Raw genomic sequence first — 18,455 nt, forward strand, 5'->3', positions numbered from 1 at the left:
TTAGTCTGAGCTAATCAGCCCTGAATTTTCATAGCAAAATCAGTGCTCAAAAATGATTTGCTGAAAGCAAAAATGTTATTGCAAGGCTAAAAAGAGTAAATATATTTAAGATGTTGTGATTCGGCAGGTTTACTTTTCCTCAACATTTTAATTTTGAAAATAGAAAAGAGAGCCCGTGATTTAGAAAAAAATACAGCTACTGTATTTTAGCAAGGTAAAGGAACACCTATTCAAACTTTTGTGTTGCTAATGAAAATAATTTAAAAACCCATTCTAAAAACATCTAGGTGGTTTACATTTGAGCAGATTTTCTAAATCAACACTCGGAATTTAAGCTTCAATTCTAGCAGAGTAAGTGGAGAAAGGACTTAAAATCACTGTCACAGGAATTACAGACATGTTATAATCGTACGTTACGGCAGCAACATAATATTACGAACAGCTGTTTATAATCATCTGGTTTATATGTACTGCTGCAGGGTGGCTGCACTCAACGAGTTTATGCAATGACTTTCTTGGATGTTTCTGAAGGAGGAGGATGTACAGAGAGTAGGCCCCTTGCACTATATGTGGTACATTCCACTTGTGCCTGATTATTAACTGGGATCTTTAATTGTTCTGAGCTTACACTGCAAAGTGGTTTTTTCCTCCCAGAGTCTGGAAAGAGCAATGAAAGAAAAGGCGGTCGATCTCGTTCCCATACTCGCTCAAAATCCAGGTCTAGCTCAAAATCACATTCTAGAAGGAAAAGATCACAATCAAAGCACAGGTGAGAATTTCTGCTGTCATATTTAAATTTTATTTTAGTTTTGTATTTAAAATATTAAGAGTTCATGAGTTTTTGTCAAAATATCAGAATTTAGAAATTTTAGTAGTGTACACCTGAAGTGTGATCACCATTAAATACTGTTCTAATTGTAATTCTGTAGTTGAGAATGAAATTTTGTCTAATGATATTTAATTTTTAAATATTTGAACTTATTTTTATTTTTAGAAATTAGTTTTGTGTCTAAAGATACTCTATTCCAGATTTTTCTAAGAGTAAACTAGTCTTTATGTAGAAGTGACAAAAGCTGTTTTCATTCTTCATGTTGAGAAAAGGGAACATACTTAGTGACTATGCTGAAAATAATTGCTCAAGTTGCAGCTTTTTTGTTTTCTTTTCCCAGTCTATTCCAGGTCTGGGGAACACCACCCCAGATCTTAGTTTCGCACAGTTCCCTATTTTTCTACCATGTGTCCAAAGGAACACTTTGAGTCCTTGGTATTGCTGGTGATAAGAGCCTCCTCTGCCCACTTTTGGACCTGAAACACAGGAGTAACATGCAGTTTCAACTTCAGTTATAGTACTTTGCTTAAGCTCTCTTATTTTTCATCATAGCTTTGTCCTTTTGATTTTCTTTATCTGTCATTTCTTTGGTATAAAGGGAACCTCAAAATGCAAACTTGGCAATACCATCTTGATTGGAAGTACCCTAAAGATCATTACTAAAGTTACAAATTTTGTTGTGTTTTTTAAGGTACGGAGGGGGCTGTTGTTGAAATGTGAAAATATATATAGTGGATCCTAATTGCATGTTATATGTACATATGTACTCATACATATGCCTTGAGAGAACAGAGAGGGAAGAGTATATCTGTGTATGTTGGGGTTTTAAAGAAGGAGAAAGGATTTGGGGGAGGGAAAAGGAACCAGTTTATTGTCCATTGTTTTACCAGCAGGCTCAGTTTACTTTTTTGTGTGTTTGTGTGTGTTGATCAAGGAGATTCAAAGAATGAGGAAAAATAGGATGTTCTTTCTTAGATTCTAGTGAACAGGTATACACCAGATATACTAGTGTATACTTGTCTATCCTTAGTTTGCAAAATCTCCTTTAGAATTTGGTTTTACTGCCTTTATCCAAGGACTTACAGTAAGGCACTTTCAGAACCAAGTGAAGGAGGTTGTTTCATGTACAAGAAATAAGGCAGTGCAGCAGAGGCCAAAATTAGGAAAGGATAGTGCAACAGAAGCTGCAGTGGTACTAGACTGTGGATATTTCCATACGTTGACAGGATGTGGTGAGGGTAAAGGAAATCAAGGAAATAATAGAATTGGTCTGAAGAGTAATATTACAACTTCTTTTCTGAGGAAGATTGATGACCTGAATCTCATTGTGTTGATTGTAAGAGAGAGCTAATGTCCAAGACTGGAACGAGTTGAAACTTGATGATTAATAACATTGTTGTTTCTTTGATGATCTAAGTGAAGTTTTATGTGCTTTTTGAAATTATAGCAAATAATTTTGCTATCTACTGTGAGGTTTTTGTTTTTAAGTATATACAGATATTCCCCCTCCAAGGGTTTGTCGGGGAGGGGTTATTCAGTCTAAACTGAAATTTGTTGATTAGTATTATTTATGGGAGTACTTTTGTGTAGATCTGTCTATACAAATGTACACAAAAGGTCTACGTAGCATTAGAAATAATGTATATATGTTCCTTTGTTGTTGTTGTTTTTAAATGCAGTCTCAGTCTGTTGCCCAGGCTGGAGTGCAGTGGCTCTATCTGGGCTCACTGCACCCTCCACCTCCCAGGCGCAAGTGGTCCTCCCACCTCAGCTGCTTGAGTAGCTGAGCCACAGACAAGCACCACCACGCCTGGCTAATTTTGTATTTTTTGTAGAAACGGGGTTTTATCATACTGCCCAGGTTGGTCTCGAACTCCTGAGCTCAAGTGATCCTCCCGCCTTCGTCTCCAAAAGTGCTGGGATTACAGGCGTGGTATACATGTTCTTAACTGGCATGTATACATACATACATATTTTTGTCAGCATATTCTGTTTTTGTGCATGCATGTGGAAATGTAGCCTTAAGTTCATGAACAAATACAAAAGAGAATGAGTTCTCTTTAAATGAGAAAAAAAAAAAAAATTCCTTACCTAAAAACATTTGACTTGAAGATTCTGACCTGGAAGGATCCCGCTATCCCCCAGAAATCAGGAAGGGGATGATAGGCCTTTCATGTCATTTCTTCCTCTACTAGCGGAAGTTGATGTTCTTGAATCTCACCCTGACCTATTAGTCTTAGCACGAGCGTGGGTTGCAGGAACCCTTTAACTTAAAGGCCCACCTTCTACTTTTTCACCATTTTCAAATGCTTCTAGAGCCATGCTTCCTACCTCCCAGCCCTCCCCCCCACAGCCTTTCCCTGTTCCTTCCCCTTCTTATGGTTAGAGAGAGGAAGGAGTTTCTTGTCACTGTGACCTTGGCTAGGACTAGGGAGGTATGTTTCCATTTTGTCCAAGTTTTGATGCCTGTTTTATTTATTGAGACATAGAAAAGATTGATAGTACTATAATTGTTACAATTTTAAGTTTATAGATTAGCACAGGAACTACTAGACATTTTATAATATTTTAATGGAAACAACTGATTTACAAATGAACTTTGCAGCATAATGGTAAGTTGCTGTTTATTTACAGTTTAATTTAAAAATATGATTTTACATTTTCAGAATACAATTTCTCATTAAAAATGAGAGCTACTAGTGATAAATCTTTAGTTAGATTAGATCTGCACTTGACTGCTTTTAGCATTCTTAATCAGAAAACTACTGGTGGGTAAGATTGACATGAAAATATTTAATGTCACAGTTAAAATGCAATAATTACTGTTAGTCACTGTCTTTTGACATCTCAGCTGCAGGGTAAGGTTGGAAGCCAAGTGATCAGTGCTTTTTATTATTAACTTATTTATGAGAGTTATACTTAATTTTTTAAAGTAAGTTTTTTTGCTTAAGGTTGGAAAGCATTGCTTTGAGGAAAACAAAAGAATTGTATTTTTAGCAAGGATACATGCTAAAAAAATGAGGCTAAAAAAATATATATGGAATGAAGACAATTGTATATTATTTTTAAAGCCAAATAGTAGATGAGTAGTTTAAATGGAAATTAGCTATTGAAATTTTGATTTGTAGTGTTGATTAGTATTTTAATCAACATTTTGACTAAACTGAAAAATGTGTTTAAAAACAAAAAATGATTTTGTTATTAATGAGGATTATTTGGAGGTTTTTCTGGTTCAGAGCATACCACAAAGCATGGTCTTTTTCTTTTTTCTTTTCTTTTTTTGAGATGGAATCTCACTCTGTTGCCCAGGCTGGAGTGCGGTGGCGCGATCTTGGCTCACTGCAACCTCTGCCCCCTGGGTTCAATTGATTCTCCCACCTCAGCCTCCCGAGTAACTGGGACTACAGGTGCATGTCACCATACCCAGCTAATTTTTGTATTTTTAGTAGAGACAGGTTTCACCACATTGGCAAGGCTGATCTTGAAATCCTGACCTCAAGTGATCCACCTGCCTCGGCCTCCCAAAGTGCTGGGATTACAGGTGTGAGCCACTGTGCCCAGCCCAACTATATTTCTTTTACTGATAATTGTTCTAAGTTAATTTATTAAAACATGACTATCAAGATGAGTTTTAGCTGTATAAAGGATACTTATGGAAGTTCATTCAGCTTCCTTGGAATATATACATAAAGATATAAAGTTTACATTTAATGTTAACTTTTAATAATGATGACATTGAGAGTTAAGAGTTTTAAACATTTACTTTTTGCTAGAGAGTACTCCACAGTTTTACATACATCATCAGTTTTAATCCTCATGACAGCCCTAAGAGATGTAGGTATGATTCCTAGTCTACTTTATAGAGGAAGAAACTCAGGCTTGGAGAGGTTAAGTGACTAGCCGGAGTTCTCACAGGTAGTGTGTGGCAGAGCTGACTCTCAGAGCCAGATTGTCAGACTCCAAAGCTGTTGAGTCTAATCACTTTGCTATTTAAGTTGTGTGCTTCTGTTTTGTTAACATTTTAGTAAGTAGTTAGGATACCTCATTATGAAAAAAATCAAATTCTCAAAACACTTTTTCAGTGAGAAAGGGGGCCTAGTCCAAATTAGAATAACAGTTACCTTCCCTGCAATTGAACGTTTCCTGCAGTTAAAGGTTTCTTTTCATACAGGTTGAGACTCACAAATTTGAAAATCTGAAATCCAAAAGGCTTCAAGATCCAAAACTTTTTGAACGCTTTCGTGATGCTCAAAAAAATGCTTACTGGAGCATTTTGGATTTTTCAGTTGTGTGTTTGGGATGCTCAACCAGTTTTATACATGTGTGTATGTATATAATGCAGATATTCCAAAATCTCCCAAAATGTGAAATTCAAAATACTTTTGGTTCCAAGCATTTCACATAAAGGATACTCAACCGGTAGCTGTGATTGTAGTTACACATAATTTTTTTAACTTGATATAGTTAAATCAAGGCATTGTAAATCCAATATTTGATTATATCTAGTTTTAACTTATGATTAATGATTTTTATTTTCCTGTCACAGTAGCGCTGTCATTAGGGCTGTGCTTCCTTGTATATTCTTTTTGTTTGTTGACAAACAGTACACATTCACAGGAACTACTGAACCATGTAACCACTACTCCCTATCATGATGTGTTGTGACCAGATTACATGCAAGTCAACAGGGAAAAATCTTCTATACTGATTGGAGGCACAAAATGACTAGCAAAAGCCACATCTGAAACTACACGAAATAACTGTTAAATTCTTTGTTTCTGTCTCTGTTCCAGACAGTGAAATATCCAGGAAAGTTTCCAATAAACGTTGGGATTATGTAACTAAAGTATTATTTAAGAGAAAATTAAAAAATATTGTCAAATACTGTTAGGACAGATTTTAAGTTTTCTTGTTTGAAGGATCGTAAATTCTTAAAAGTTGAAATTCTAAGAATAAGTTTTGATATTCTAACAATTTGTTTTTCTTTAGAAGTAGATCCCATAATAGATCACGTTCAAGACAGAAAGACAGACGAAGATCTAAGAGCCCACATAAAAAACGCTCTAAATCAAGGGAGAGACGGAAGTCAAGGAGTCGTTCGCGTTCACGGTGAGTTTTAGAGAAATTAACAATAATTTTTTTTTTCCTCAGAGTTCTATTAGTGCTCAGGGATAATATTTTAATTGGCTTCATTTGTTAAAAATCTGTTGTAGGCCGGGCGCGGTGGCTCAAGCCTGTAATCCCAGCACTTTGGGAGGCCGAGACGGGTGGATCACGAGGTCAGGAGATCGAGACCATCCTGGCTAACACGGTGAAACCCCGTCTCCACTAAAAAATACAAAAACCTAGCCGGGCGAAGTGGCGGGCGCCTGTAGTCCCAGCTACTCGGGAGGCTGAGGCTGGAGAATGGCGTGAACCTGGGAGGCGGAGCTTGCAGTGAGCTGAGATCCGGCCATGGCACTCCAGCCTGGGCGACAGAGCAAGACTCCGTCTCAAAAAAAAAAAAAAAAATCTGTTGTAGTTTAGGTTTTTAATGAGAGAAATGAAACCTTTTTTATTGTTTTAGTAATCTAGTATTAATATTGATTACTATTGATTTGAATCTGATGTCAGTGTGACTCATGAGGTTTCCAAACTACTCACTTCAGCTTGTATAATATTAATAGCTTTGTTTAGCAGCTTCTTGTACACCTGAGTTTCATGAAAATGTATATGTAAATGTCTGTAGCTGCTATAAATTGTCTTGTGTTGGTAATTGTTGAAGAGAGAGAGAGGTCTTTTTGGAGGTGGTAGAATTATTTTAGTTACCAATTTATTTATTTTTGTTTTTAAAGGGACAAGAGAAAAGACACTCGAGAAAAGATCAAGGAAAAGGAAAGAGTGAAAGAGAAAGACAGGGAAAAAGAGAGAGAGAGGGAAAAGGAACGTGAAAAAGAAAAGGAACGGGGTAAAAACAAAGATAAAGACCGGGACAAGGAACGGGAAAAGGACCGGGAAAAAGACAAGGAAAAGGACAGAGAGAGAGAACGGGAAAAAGAGCATGAAAAGGATCGAGACAAAGAGAAGGAAAAGGAACAGGACAAAGAAAAGGAACGAGAAAAAGACAGATCCAAAGAGATAGATGAAAAAAGAAAGAAGGATAAAAAATCCAGAACACCACCCAGGAGTTATAATGCATCGCGAAGATCTCGTAGTTCCAGCAGGTTTGATGATGCTTAAAATTTTTACAAAGGGATTTGCTGATGACAATTGGAAACAAAAATTTTTACGGAGGGAGAAAAGGTTACTGTATGCAAGTGGAACCTGTAAAGTAATATAAAAACATTTTCTCCTAATTTCAGAGTAAACATTTCTCTAGCAGAGTGGAGAAAGAGATGATACTGGACATTATTTGAAAAGTTTTAGCTATTCTCTGTAACCACTATTTTAATAGAATAATAATAATTGTTATTTTCTTAGAGGGTGGGATGGCAGGGAAAGGTTACTTTTTAAAAAATGCACAGTAAGAATTTGCCTCTTAGGCTTTTTCCTGGACTTTTCTTGAATGGTGTGATTAATTTTAATATGTAAAATGGTTTCTGAAGTTGCAGTGTTAGCTTTCTTTGTCACCTAAGTTAATTTTTATCCTTATTTTGTTAAGTGCATAACATTTAAATTTTGGTTATGTTTTATTTCGTCAGTTTTAGAGGTTGGAGTTTTTCCTTAAGACTGTGATTTCAGTTTATTAATAGGTTTACTACCACCAGGTGGCAGCAGGTTGCCATAGTAACAGCTGAACAATGAGAACAACCTTGAGATTTGAGATTATCTAAACCTACATCCTTTACTTCAGATGATACCATGACTATAAATGGAAGTTCCTAACTTGTACTATACTATCTTAAAAATATTAAATATATATTAGCATGTTTTTAAAGATATTCTTAAGATGGTTTTTTAATAGAAAATAATTTGAGATAAAGGAATATATGTTTCCCATTTTTAAAACTTGTGCTTTAGTAGTTTATTTTTAATACCAGCCTTTGACTAGATAATAAAAGATAATCGTAGACCTTTATTGTGCACTTACTATATGCCAGACATCATGTCAGCAGACTTTTTCATGTCTCACCTTGTTTAATCCTCACAACAGGCCTGGGAGAAGATTATTATCATCACTGTTTTAAAACATGAGGAAGCTGACGCTCTGTACAAGAAGTATAGTAACCTTTTTAGTTTATTTTAGAGATTAAGTTTGAGAATTCTCTCACTAGTACTTGGTACTTTTAAAGACTACCTCAGAAGCACAAAGTTGAAAGCAATAGTATATGTTAAAACAAGGCTGAAAATAAACAGATCACTGCTTTATTTCAGCACGTTGAACCACAAATTGAAGAATTAATGTAACCTCATTTGCTGTGGGTATCGGTTTGAGCCTTGTAACTGCACCTTTACTGCAAAGTGATTTTGTTGATTCTGAGTCACACGTGCCTTTGTGTTTCTGTGATTGTTTAGACATTACCTTTCACAGCACCAAATACTATTTTAATTCCTTTTTAATAACTTGAATTTACTTTTTCTGATGACATGGGAATATTTAACTTTTTCTTGGGCCATTTTAAGTTGTTTGGTGTAGAGGAAAGTTCAAGTGTTCACATTCATTCCTAAATATATATGTATATATTTTTCGAGACAATGTCTTGCTCTGTTGCCCAGGATGGAGTGCAGTGTCATGATCTGGACTCACTGCAGCCTCCGCCTTCCCGGTTCAAGTGATTCTCGTACGTCAGCCTCCAGAGTAGCTGGGATTACAGGTGTGCACCACCATGCCTGGCTAATTTTTGTATATTTAGTAGAGACGGAGTTTCACCATGTTGGTCAGGTTGATCTTGAACTCCTGGCCTGAAGTGATCTGCCCTCTTTGGCCTCCCAAAGTGCTGGGATTACAGGTGTGAGTCACCGCACCTGGCTCAAATGTATTCTTCAATAACATCTGGGGCCTTGAGAATAAAAGATGACTGACATTAGTTCATAAAGGCAGCAATTTGGAATATTTCATGCTTTCAGAAGAGCTTGGTAAAGAGTTACAATTTCTTTCTTTGAATTTTTTTTTTTTAGACAGAGTGTCACTTCGTCACTCAGGCTAGAATGCAGTGGTGCGATATCTGCTCGCCGCAACCTCCGCCTCTTCAGTTCAAGCGATTTCTCCTGTCTCAGCTTCCTGAGTAGCTGGGATTATAGGCGTGTACCACCACACTCAACTAATGTTTGTATTTTTAGTAGAGATGGGATTTCACCAAGTTGGCCAGGCTGGTCTCAAACTCCTGACCTCAGGTGATCCACCTGCCTCAGCCTCCCAAAGTGCTGGAATTACAGACTTGAGCCACTGCGCCAAGCCAAGAATTACAATTTCTTGTCTTTTAGCATTTTTCTGCATTTCAGATGTTCTGATTTGTTACTAAATGAAAAATATTTTAACTGTTCAAAAAATAGTTAATATTCTTATTTCTAACATTGTCTCCTAATTTATACTTTTAAAGAAAATGATATTAAAGAATTTTTTAATGATTAAAAGTTACTGTCAATAAAGGTGATACCAAGAAAGGGAAGGAGAAAACAGTATTTATTGAGCACCTACTCTGTGTCACACTCTATGCTTTGTACATTACAGATTTTATCCTAAATCCTCAACAACCTCGTAAGACTTAAATTATTAATTGTCTTTATTTTTCAGTTGAAAAAACAGATTAGGTTAAGTAATATGATCCTGGTTGTGTAGCTGGGTAAGGTGTGTAACTCAAATTTAAGTCTAAATCTCACCAACTTTAGTTGTTAATACTATTTCTTTCTCAAGTTATTGTCTAGCTTGCTGTTGTCTATGGGGACTTTCCTCTCCTTATCATCAGCTAGTGGGTATTAGACATCCACTTGTACATACTGCTTTCTGAACAAATAAGTAAAACAATTACACTGATCAAGGCAGAGCCATTTTGTGTAATCTTAAAGTCTGGAATACACTGACATTCACATGCTATGTAAAAAGTATTTTTGGTTCTTAGGCTGAGCTGTTAAGAGAATGGCATTGATGTAGTGAAATAAGGTATCTAATTTCCATTTTAGGAAGTGTAATTTTGGAGTGTCTTGGGAATAAAAGTGGAGGAGAGAGTCTTAGGTAGAGGTAGAATTGACTTCTGTTCTCAGAGTTCTTGAACTTTGTATTTTAATGTCTATTATATATACCGTGTGAGCGTTTTTTATTTTAGAAATGAAAAACTTTGAAAATATTTTATTAGTCTCTTAGAATCAGTTTCCTGAGATGGTAAGGATAACATGAATTCCAGAGGATTTGGTTTTTCAGCTATGTGGTCACTGATGATCAGAACTTGTGAGATAGATCATTGGATATGTCCTCATACCATATCCCTTAAATTATAGACCTAGTGAAGTTCCTTGTTTTTGAGTTGAAGTAGTGTAGAATATGTATCATTTGCTAATCTGATAAGCAAAATGGTTAATAATAAAAACGTAATCTATTTTATAATTATTCCTGTCATACTTACATCTCAGATTGTAACTATTTTGCTTAAATCTAAGCAGCTTTTACACTAAATTTTGAATTAATAGAACAACAGTAATGAAATGATAGGAGGTTGGAGGGAAAAACAATTTCTCTAAAATGATAGTAATGTAAATGCTTTTTAAAGTAGACATTGTTAATAATTGGGTATAGAAAGTTCACATTTTACAAGCCAATTTATGTTTCAGTTCTTGAAAAGGGCCTGTTACTTCATTATAATCCACAGTGGGGCAGTGAGGAGCTAGATACCTGACAAAGTATTTGATAAACAAAACATGTTTTAGCTACTGAGAAAGAACATACTTGAGAGAAGCAGAAACACCATTAATATTTTTTCTACTGAAGAAATTGTTCGAGTAAATGAGGTGAAAAGGAGGAGGTCTTCTACCCTTCCTAATATGAAGTCTTAGATGATGTTTTCATCAGTCTGTAAAATTTATGATTCATAATTTGACCCACTCTAAAGTTAGGTAATTGAACATGTTCATAAAGGACATAAGTTTAAACTGGCCTCTAAAAAATACTGTTCATATGAGAATATCAAGGACCCTTTTGCTTTTGTATATTTGAATTGCCCTTTATTTTAATGGCTGTTTTTAAAAATGATGTATTTTTGGCTTTCAGGGAAAGGCGTAGGAGGAGGAGCAGGAGTTCTTCCAGATCGCCAAGAACGTCAAAAACCATAAAAAGGAAATCTTCTAGATCTCCGTCCCCTAGGAGGTAGGTTGGAAACTTGTGCTAAAACTAAACAGGAGAAAGCAAGAAATATTTTTAAAAATTTTAAATTTATCTCTTTATTTTTTAACTTTATATTTTGAATGAATAATATATATGCATCATTCAGAAATTAAAGATAAAAAGTTATATATCAGGAAGTCTCAATTTCCACTCGTGCCCATCTACACTGTCCCCATAAGTAATGACTTCATGAGGTTTTTTTGTGTATGTTTCCAGTTTCATATACAGATAACAAGATGAGCATGTATCATTTTTTTCTAATACAAAAAGTAACACAAAATACACACTGTTGTGCACTTGCTTTTGTCATTTAACTACCAGGAAGTCTTTTTGTCACTTGACGAGGTCAGAGAGAGCCTCTTCAATTCCTTTTTATAATTGCATAGGCTTCCATTGTATGGCAGTACCTTGGTTATTTAACCTAGGCTACAGTAGAAGGGGTTTTTTTGAATTTTCTTACCATAAATTATGTAATGCTATAATTAATAACTTTGGACTTAAGTTGTTTTTAGTGTGCATGTGTGTAGGAAAAATCTGAAGAAGTGGCATTGTTAGGTTAGGTAATAAGCATGTTTGTAATTTTTGAGAGCTATTTCCAAATTATCCTCTATAAGGGTTTACAGCAGTTTGCAGTCTTAATTATGAGAGAAGTGACCACTTCATACATTTGAAAGCCATTTGTATTTCTTTTTCTGCAAATTGTCTGTATACTCTGCCCATTTTTCTGTTGGCCTTTTTGTTTCCTTTTCTGTTTCCAATAACTCTTTTATTATAGGGAGTTTATTGTTTAGTGATGTGATTATAAATATCATTCTCAGTTTGCTGTTTCTTTTAAAAAATGGTGAGACTTGATTTTACAAAGGTTTTTCATTTTTAAAATAACTTTCTCTTTTTCTTCTATGACTTCTTATGTGAGTCAAAAACTGATAAAAGGCTTTTCCTATTCCAAGATTATGATCGAACTTTTTGTTTTTCTTGAACTTTTGTGGTTTTATAGACTTATGATGACAAGTCTTCTGTCCAGGAATGTGGTGTGTCTGATGAGACTGGGCACGTTCAGGGTGATAATGGCTGTAGACAAGGAATGTGGTATATCTTATTAGGCCATCCTTAGTGTTTTCAGGAGTATTTCAGCGTTTGTTTCATACAGGGTTTATGCATGTCTTAATTCCTAGAAATTTTTGTTGTTGCTGTTGGAAATGAGGTATTTTCTTTCATTATGTTTAATTGGAGGTTAGGTTTGTACGTAGGAAAGTTATTGATTTCTGTATATTTATTTTTTTAATCCCACTGCCTTACTAATTGATATGGTTTTTTAGATGATTTTCTGTGATTTTCCAGCAGAGGGATCTTTTGTTAATTTGCTTATAGGTTTTTGGCTTTTGTGAGAATAACGGAAGGCTTAGGATACTGTAGATGCAGGCCATATTTGTATTTTTGAAACAAATGCTTTACCCAGGAAAGTCAAAACTTTTGTCTTACGAACAGATACATTCAGAAAATGTCACTCCTGTCTCCATTCCTTCTGCCTTGTTCCCATTCATCCTGTGTAATTGACCAATCATTTGATTGTCTTTTCTTTGTTTCTCTTTGCAAAATGAGGCAGATACATATTCATTTGGTTTTATTTTCTCCTTATTGCAGTACATAAACAAGTCTTGAATATTCGAAAACTGTTAAATAGGCTATACCAAACAGTGTTTTATGAGAACGTATGGTGCCTCTGCCAAAATGACTTGTGTATCCTTAAGAAACTAACTGGGGTAAGGGTGGAGTAGGTCAGGTTGTAGGTCTCATTTATGTTACTTTGCAAACCAGCTTACTGTTAATGCTTATTAACAATGCATTATTTTAGATATCCAGTGTTAGAAAAGGATATCTTGTCAAGAATATAATCGATCTTCAATTGCTTAGAATTTAACTGACATATCAATATTCTTATAGCAGAAATAAGAAGGATAAAAAGAGAGAAAAAGAAAGGGACCACATCAGTGAAAGAAGAGAGAGAGAACGTTCAACGTCTATGAGAAAGAGTTCTAATGATAGAGATGGGAAAGAGAAGTTGGAGAAGAACAGTACTTCACTTAAAGTAAGCAGTAGTCATTCGGTGTCTGGCACTTGAGATTGTTCTTTATTGCATACAAATGGTTTTAGACTGAAAGCTCTTTGGGGAACAGTGTCTTGTACATTGTTGGCATTTTAAAATATTTAAAATATTTAATTGGTAATTAAAAAAACTAAATGTTGAAGAGATAAGAGCCAATTAAAACTAAAATAAAACTAAATTAAATCATAACGTGGCATGCAAGAAAAATTTTAAGAAATCAACAGTAACAAATGTATTTGATTTTATATAGATAGTATTTCTGCCTGATGCCATTTTCCTCAATTTATGTTTTAACAAATTTGAAAAGACTTTGTGTGGTTAACATTAGGTTTGTTGTGTTAGAATACCTAATGGAAAACCACATTCCACCAAGTGAGCTTTTTTGTCACTTGGATAAATAAGTAGTTGTGAATTAAGTTACTTACACTGGTAAAGTATATTTGTATTTTGAAATTATGAATTTTGGAACATCTGTCTTACAGTTTTTATGTACTATAATACTGGTAGAGGATTATCATCATCATCAATAACATTGATAACATTTATTAAGCATTTACGATGTTCCAGGCACTGTTTGTTCTTATTTAATTCTCGTTTAAATTGAGGGTAGAAATTGGAGTGTTCTTGAACAGCCTTTTCCAGGAGGCATAATGACTTCCTTTTCTACATTTCCTTATTTTTGCTGCATTGGTTTCCAGATTAAAAATATATCCTGGCATCCTTGGAAATTATTTCACTCTTTCAATAGATCTGTCTCACTTTTTCAAGTCTGTCAGCAACATTTATTGAGTACCTGCTTAAAATTTCTTTTCACCAATTCTAATTTAATTTCCATGGATTGTCCATCTTTTTATGAGAATACAAAGGGGAAATTGATAGTGTTTGCGTATTCTTTACATGTGAAAACGTAATGGGAGAAAATAATACCCAGTTTTTTTAATTCGCAAAAGATAAAGTTTCACATTTTTGTCATAATAGGAGGCAGTTCTTGAGGAAAATAGTAAATGCATACATTAATTACTCTTTGTAGGAGAAGGAGCACAATAAAGAACCAGATTCAAGTGTGAGCAAAGAAGTAGATGACAAGGATGCACCAAGGACTGAGGAAAACAAAGTACAGCACAACGGGAATTGTCAGCTGAGTGAAGAAAACCTCTCTACCAAAACAGAAGCAGTATAGGACCGACAAGTGTACCTCTGCACTCAATGCTGGAATCAAATCCAAAGCTTTTAATTCTCTCAACAAGATGTAAACAGGAAAGAAATCTAGTTGAGCGTAAAGATAGGATCTAACAGCTTTTCCAGTTGTTAGATGACTTTGTGACCATCTTGTTATTGAGTAAGAAAATAAAGCATGGACATCATGAAAATAACAGATGTTACCCAAACTCATCTTCTAAAAATCTGTGTATTTCCATGGTGGCTGACACACTTGTCATGTGATTTGTTAGTGTTTGCCAAGAACCATTGCAAATAAATTGAACATCAAAGATCCAAGTTTGTACTATCCCTAAAGACTGGAGATAAGCATTGGAGGCTCTTTTAAAAAATGCTAGTTACTGAATTTTGTATTGTTTTACTTTTTTTTAATTTCAGTATATACAGTTTGATGATGTGCTTGAAATTGGTGCAAATATATACACACCCTTGTAAGTGCAAAGTATGTAAGAAGTTTTAACATTTACTTCACAGGACTTATGGTGATTGTGTTAAATTCTCACTATTGTGTTTTCTTTGGCTCACTGTTTAGGACAGTTTTTCTTTAAAATAGTTTTGCAGATTAAAATTGCTTAAATAAGTGGATTCAAAAACTGACAATGCATGCTACTGTTCTCTTTCAAAAGGAAGAGCAACTGTGTTGAATACTAATAATGAATTAGTATTCAGTGTTTAGAATCATTGGGTCTACCTGCAAAATGAGTATTTCTTTTTAAATTTTCTTGACATTTCCAAGCTTATTATGAATAATATTGCAGTGTGTCTTGTCAGCTGTAGGTGGCAAAGGTGCCCTTATAAAAAGAAAACTGGCTTTTCAAAATGGGCTATGGGAGCACAAGCTGAAGCTTTAGTGCCTTCTACAATGTGGTATACTGTTTTCTAGAATTTTATATGTGCTAGTCATTCTCAATTCATACGGAATCTAGATGGATATTTCATTCATACCTGTAGAGAAGTGTGTAAGTGGTATGTCAGAACAGCTTCTTACTGATTTCACCTGATATGAGAAGGAAGTCCTGTTTTCAAGAATGACATTAGAGTCATGCAGCTTTGGGACCATCAGTTTTATACTGTGATAATTGAAAATGAAACGTGTTCTTATTTTCCTTAAATAGAAGGAAACCCTTTAGTTCTCTACATTGGATGGCCTTATTACCTCTCAATCATCTTTTCATAAATGATGTGCAGAAATTGTACTTAAGGACTTAGGAGTATATGGGAGGTTATTGGTTTTATGTTTAAGGATACGTTTACTTGAGTTTAAGATACAGGTCATCCATCATTCTTAGGCTCACTTTTTACAGAAAGTATGCAAACAGTAAAGTGACAACACTGCTAATGTTTTTCCCCAGTACTATAACTTGTGGTTTCTGAACTCATTATTATTGTATTTTCAAAAAAGTAATACCTTTTAATTAGTGTATTAAAAAATTAAGTATAATTATTTTAATGCAATCTAATACAATCAGATTACTCAGTTGCCTTACCTCATGGGAAGAGTTACTTTTCTAGATCTAAAAAGCTGAATAGCATGTTCGTTACTTGGTTTCAACTAGAGTTTTCTTTTAATGTTAATAAGATTGAAACTTTAGTATTTGGTGGGGAATGGAAAGAGTTGCCCTTATTGCAAGTAATGAAGCCTGATTTGATTATGAAGCTGCTTAATCACTCTTCATGTGTTCAGAATTACTGTTTTTTTGTTTGTTTTTCCTTTTTGTCACTGTGTACATTAAAATTTTGGAAGATGCTTTACTATGTAAAGTATAGATGGTCATTTTAATCATTCAGCCACATATGGTTGGCTGGTAAACAGCTTATTCTGATACAAGAATGCTTGGGTGCATATGGAAAGATTGTGAAAGAGTGTCTTGCATCAACAGCTGTCTTATTTATGATATATAAGTAGAAATAGAGCAAATGTTGTTGGAATCTGTTATTTTTAGTACCATTTCTTTAATAAAGCTAAGTATTTTAGAGGAAAATATTTGTTTATGCATTTCAAAAAAGCATTTTAGTTTTATCCTGCTTGTTTTAGTTGGCATTGAGATTGTTGTGACGTGGAGAGTGTGTGTGTGTGTGGTGTCTATGAAACAAGTCATTTAAGGTATGAGTGTTTTCTTGTACTCTGGACCTATTACATGTTTTTTTATGTCGGTAATTAACATTTAATTTGGTTCCTGCTGCTAATTATTTTCTTTGCTGATATTTATTCAGCTTTAAAATAATCTTACTATAATCTTGAAACACTGATTTGTAAAAGCTAAGAATGAGTAGGAATACAAGAGATCTGGAGAAACAAATCAGATTGTTATTGGGGTTTAACATTTTCTTATTTGGGCTTATGGAAGCAAGGCATTCTAAGGTCTAGAGGGATGTGTGTGTGTCCATGTGTGCGTATGCGCACGTGTGTATCTGTTTGAGACATACTTTCTCTGTTGACTTAAAAGAGCTCATATTTTCATTCGTTTATTTTCTTTCAGGGTATTTTGTTTTTTTCTTTAAGACTTCTTTTTTTTAAATCCCAGGTAGATGTTGTCAGATAAACTTGAGGTAAGGCCAAGAAGACAGACATTTTATACTTGATACTTTCTGTAATTATCTTTTTTAGCTTGATTACGTAGAGTACACTCTGTTCCTTAAGTTGTAGTTGCTATTTATCATTGTAGACAAATTCTGTTGCCTTTCAGCAACGTATACTGAACTAGTATCATAAGATGGTGCATCAGTTCATAAGCTAGTGCATCGGTTTCGTGTCAAAACTTTCAAATCCTGAAGTTCTGCAGTTATTGTCTTAGTTATTTTCTATCTAATTAGCTTATAATTGCAAACACTAGTCAGCTTGTGATCTCTGTGTTTCAAGTTCTTTTCTTCAAGAGGTTCAGTACCTACTATGTTGATCTTTGGCAGTGCCAGAGGCTTAAATTTTGACATGCTCAATTAAAAATAAACACTGGCATTTATAATGAAAAGGTTTTTTTTTTTTTTTTTTTTTTTGCCGGCGGGGGGCAGGGGGGTGGTCCAAGAGAATTTATTTTGTGATAGTATTAATTTTCAAGACCTTCAGTCATTCCTATGTCTATGTTGCTATCTTTATTTTAAAACTTAGAACCCTGATCAAACTCCCCTCTCAAGTGAAGATACTGTGTAGATTCAAGAGTTATAATGTAGAGTAATAGGCCTTTAAGGTTTTTTTCAATCTTATTAGAAATAAAGAGCATGATTTAATTATTGTTGAATTAGCAATTAAAATGAATCCCTTTGGAGGGATGGCATTGAATAACTTATGATTTCAGTGAATCATTTATGTTTTCATTGGAAGACAGTATCTGATTTTAACTGGGTGCATTATGAAGTAGAGCCATTCCTACGAAGTAAATGTGCAGTGCCCATGTGTTTCTTGTGTTTAAATTTATTTTTACTACATACATATTATTTTCTCATGTTTATTTACTAATGTAATTTTCACTTAAAATTAGATTGTTTATTTTCAAATTTTAAAAGCTAGTGCTCTTGAAAGAGCTAAATTATATTTCTGGAAGCAGGAGTTTAGTATAAATGTAATAAAATTTTAAAATAAAATTGACTTCCCTACTTAGTCTTGGGTTTGTGGGTGAGTTTGTTTTTAGTACACTTTTATTGGTGGTTTTGCGTGAAGAGTAATACGTTTTTATTATTACTTTTCTTTTTGAGACAGGGTCTCACTGTCACCCAGGCTGGAGTGCAGTGACATGATCATGGCTCACTGCAATCTTGACCTTTCTGGGCATGGATGATCCTCTCATCTAAGCCTCTTGAGTAGCTGGGACCACAGACATGTGCCACCATGCCCAGCTAATTGTAGAATTTTTCTGTAGAGATAGGGTCTTGCCATGCTGCCTAGACTGGTCTCAAACTCCTGGGCTCAAACAATCCGTCTGCCTCAGCCTTCCAAAGTGCTGAGATTACAGGTGTGAGGCACTGCACCTGGCAATACATGATTTTAAAAGTGAACGCTAAGCCATTTATGA

At 34.7% G+C, this 18,455-nt stretch overlaps 1 protein-coding gene across 8 annotated transcripts in view; it reads left to right on the forward strand.

Moving 5' to 3' along the window:
• SREK1 (splicing regulatory glutamic acid and lysine rich protein 1) overlaps window positions 1-18,043 on the forward strand; it is a 37,833-nt gene extending 19,790 nt beyond the window's left edge. For 4 of the 8 annotated variants that reach the window (XM_025388429.1, XM_025388428.1, XM_025388431.1 and 1 more), the window contains 6 exons: window positions 655-769; window positions 5,819-5,938; window positions 6,664-7,032; window positions 11,010-11,105; window positions 13,068-13,212; window positions 14,261-18,043. In XM_025388429.1, the coding sequence (XP_025244214.1) occupies window positions 655-769; window positions 5,819-5,938; window positions 6,664-7,032; window positions 11,010-11,105; window positions 13,068-13,212; window positions 14,261-14,410 (995 nt within the window). In that variant the 3' untranslated portion in view covers window positions 14,411-18,043. The remainder of the gene's footprint in view (window positions 1-654; window positions 770-5,818; window positions 5,939-6,663; window positions 7,033-11,009; window positions 11,106-13,067; window positions 13,213-14,260) is intronic. The other 4 variants (XM_025388430.1, XM_025388426.1, XM_025388432.1 and 1 more) reach the window with 2 other exon arrangements.
• The last annotated feature ends 412 nt before the right edge of the window (window positions 18,044-18,455 follow it).

This window comes from Theropithecus gelada, chromosome 6 (assembly GCF_003255815.1).
Source record: "Theropithecus gelada isolate Dixy chromosome 6, Tgel_1.0, whole genome shotgun sequence".
Lineage (NCBI taxonomy): Eukaryota > Metazoa > Chordata > Mammalia > Primates > Cercopithecidae > Theropithecus > Theropithecus gelada.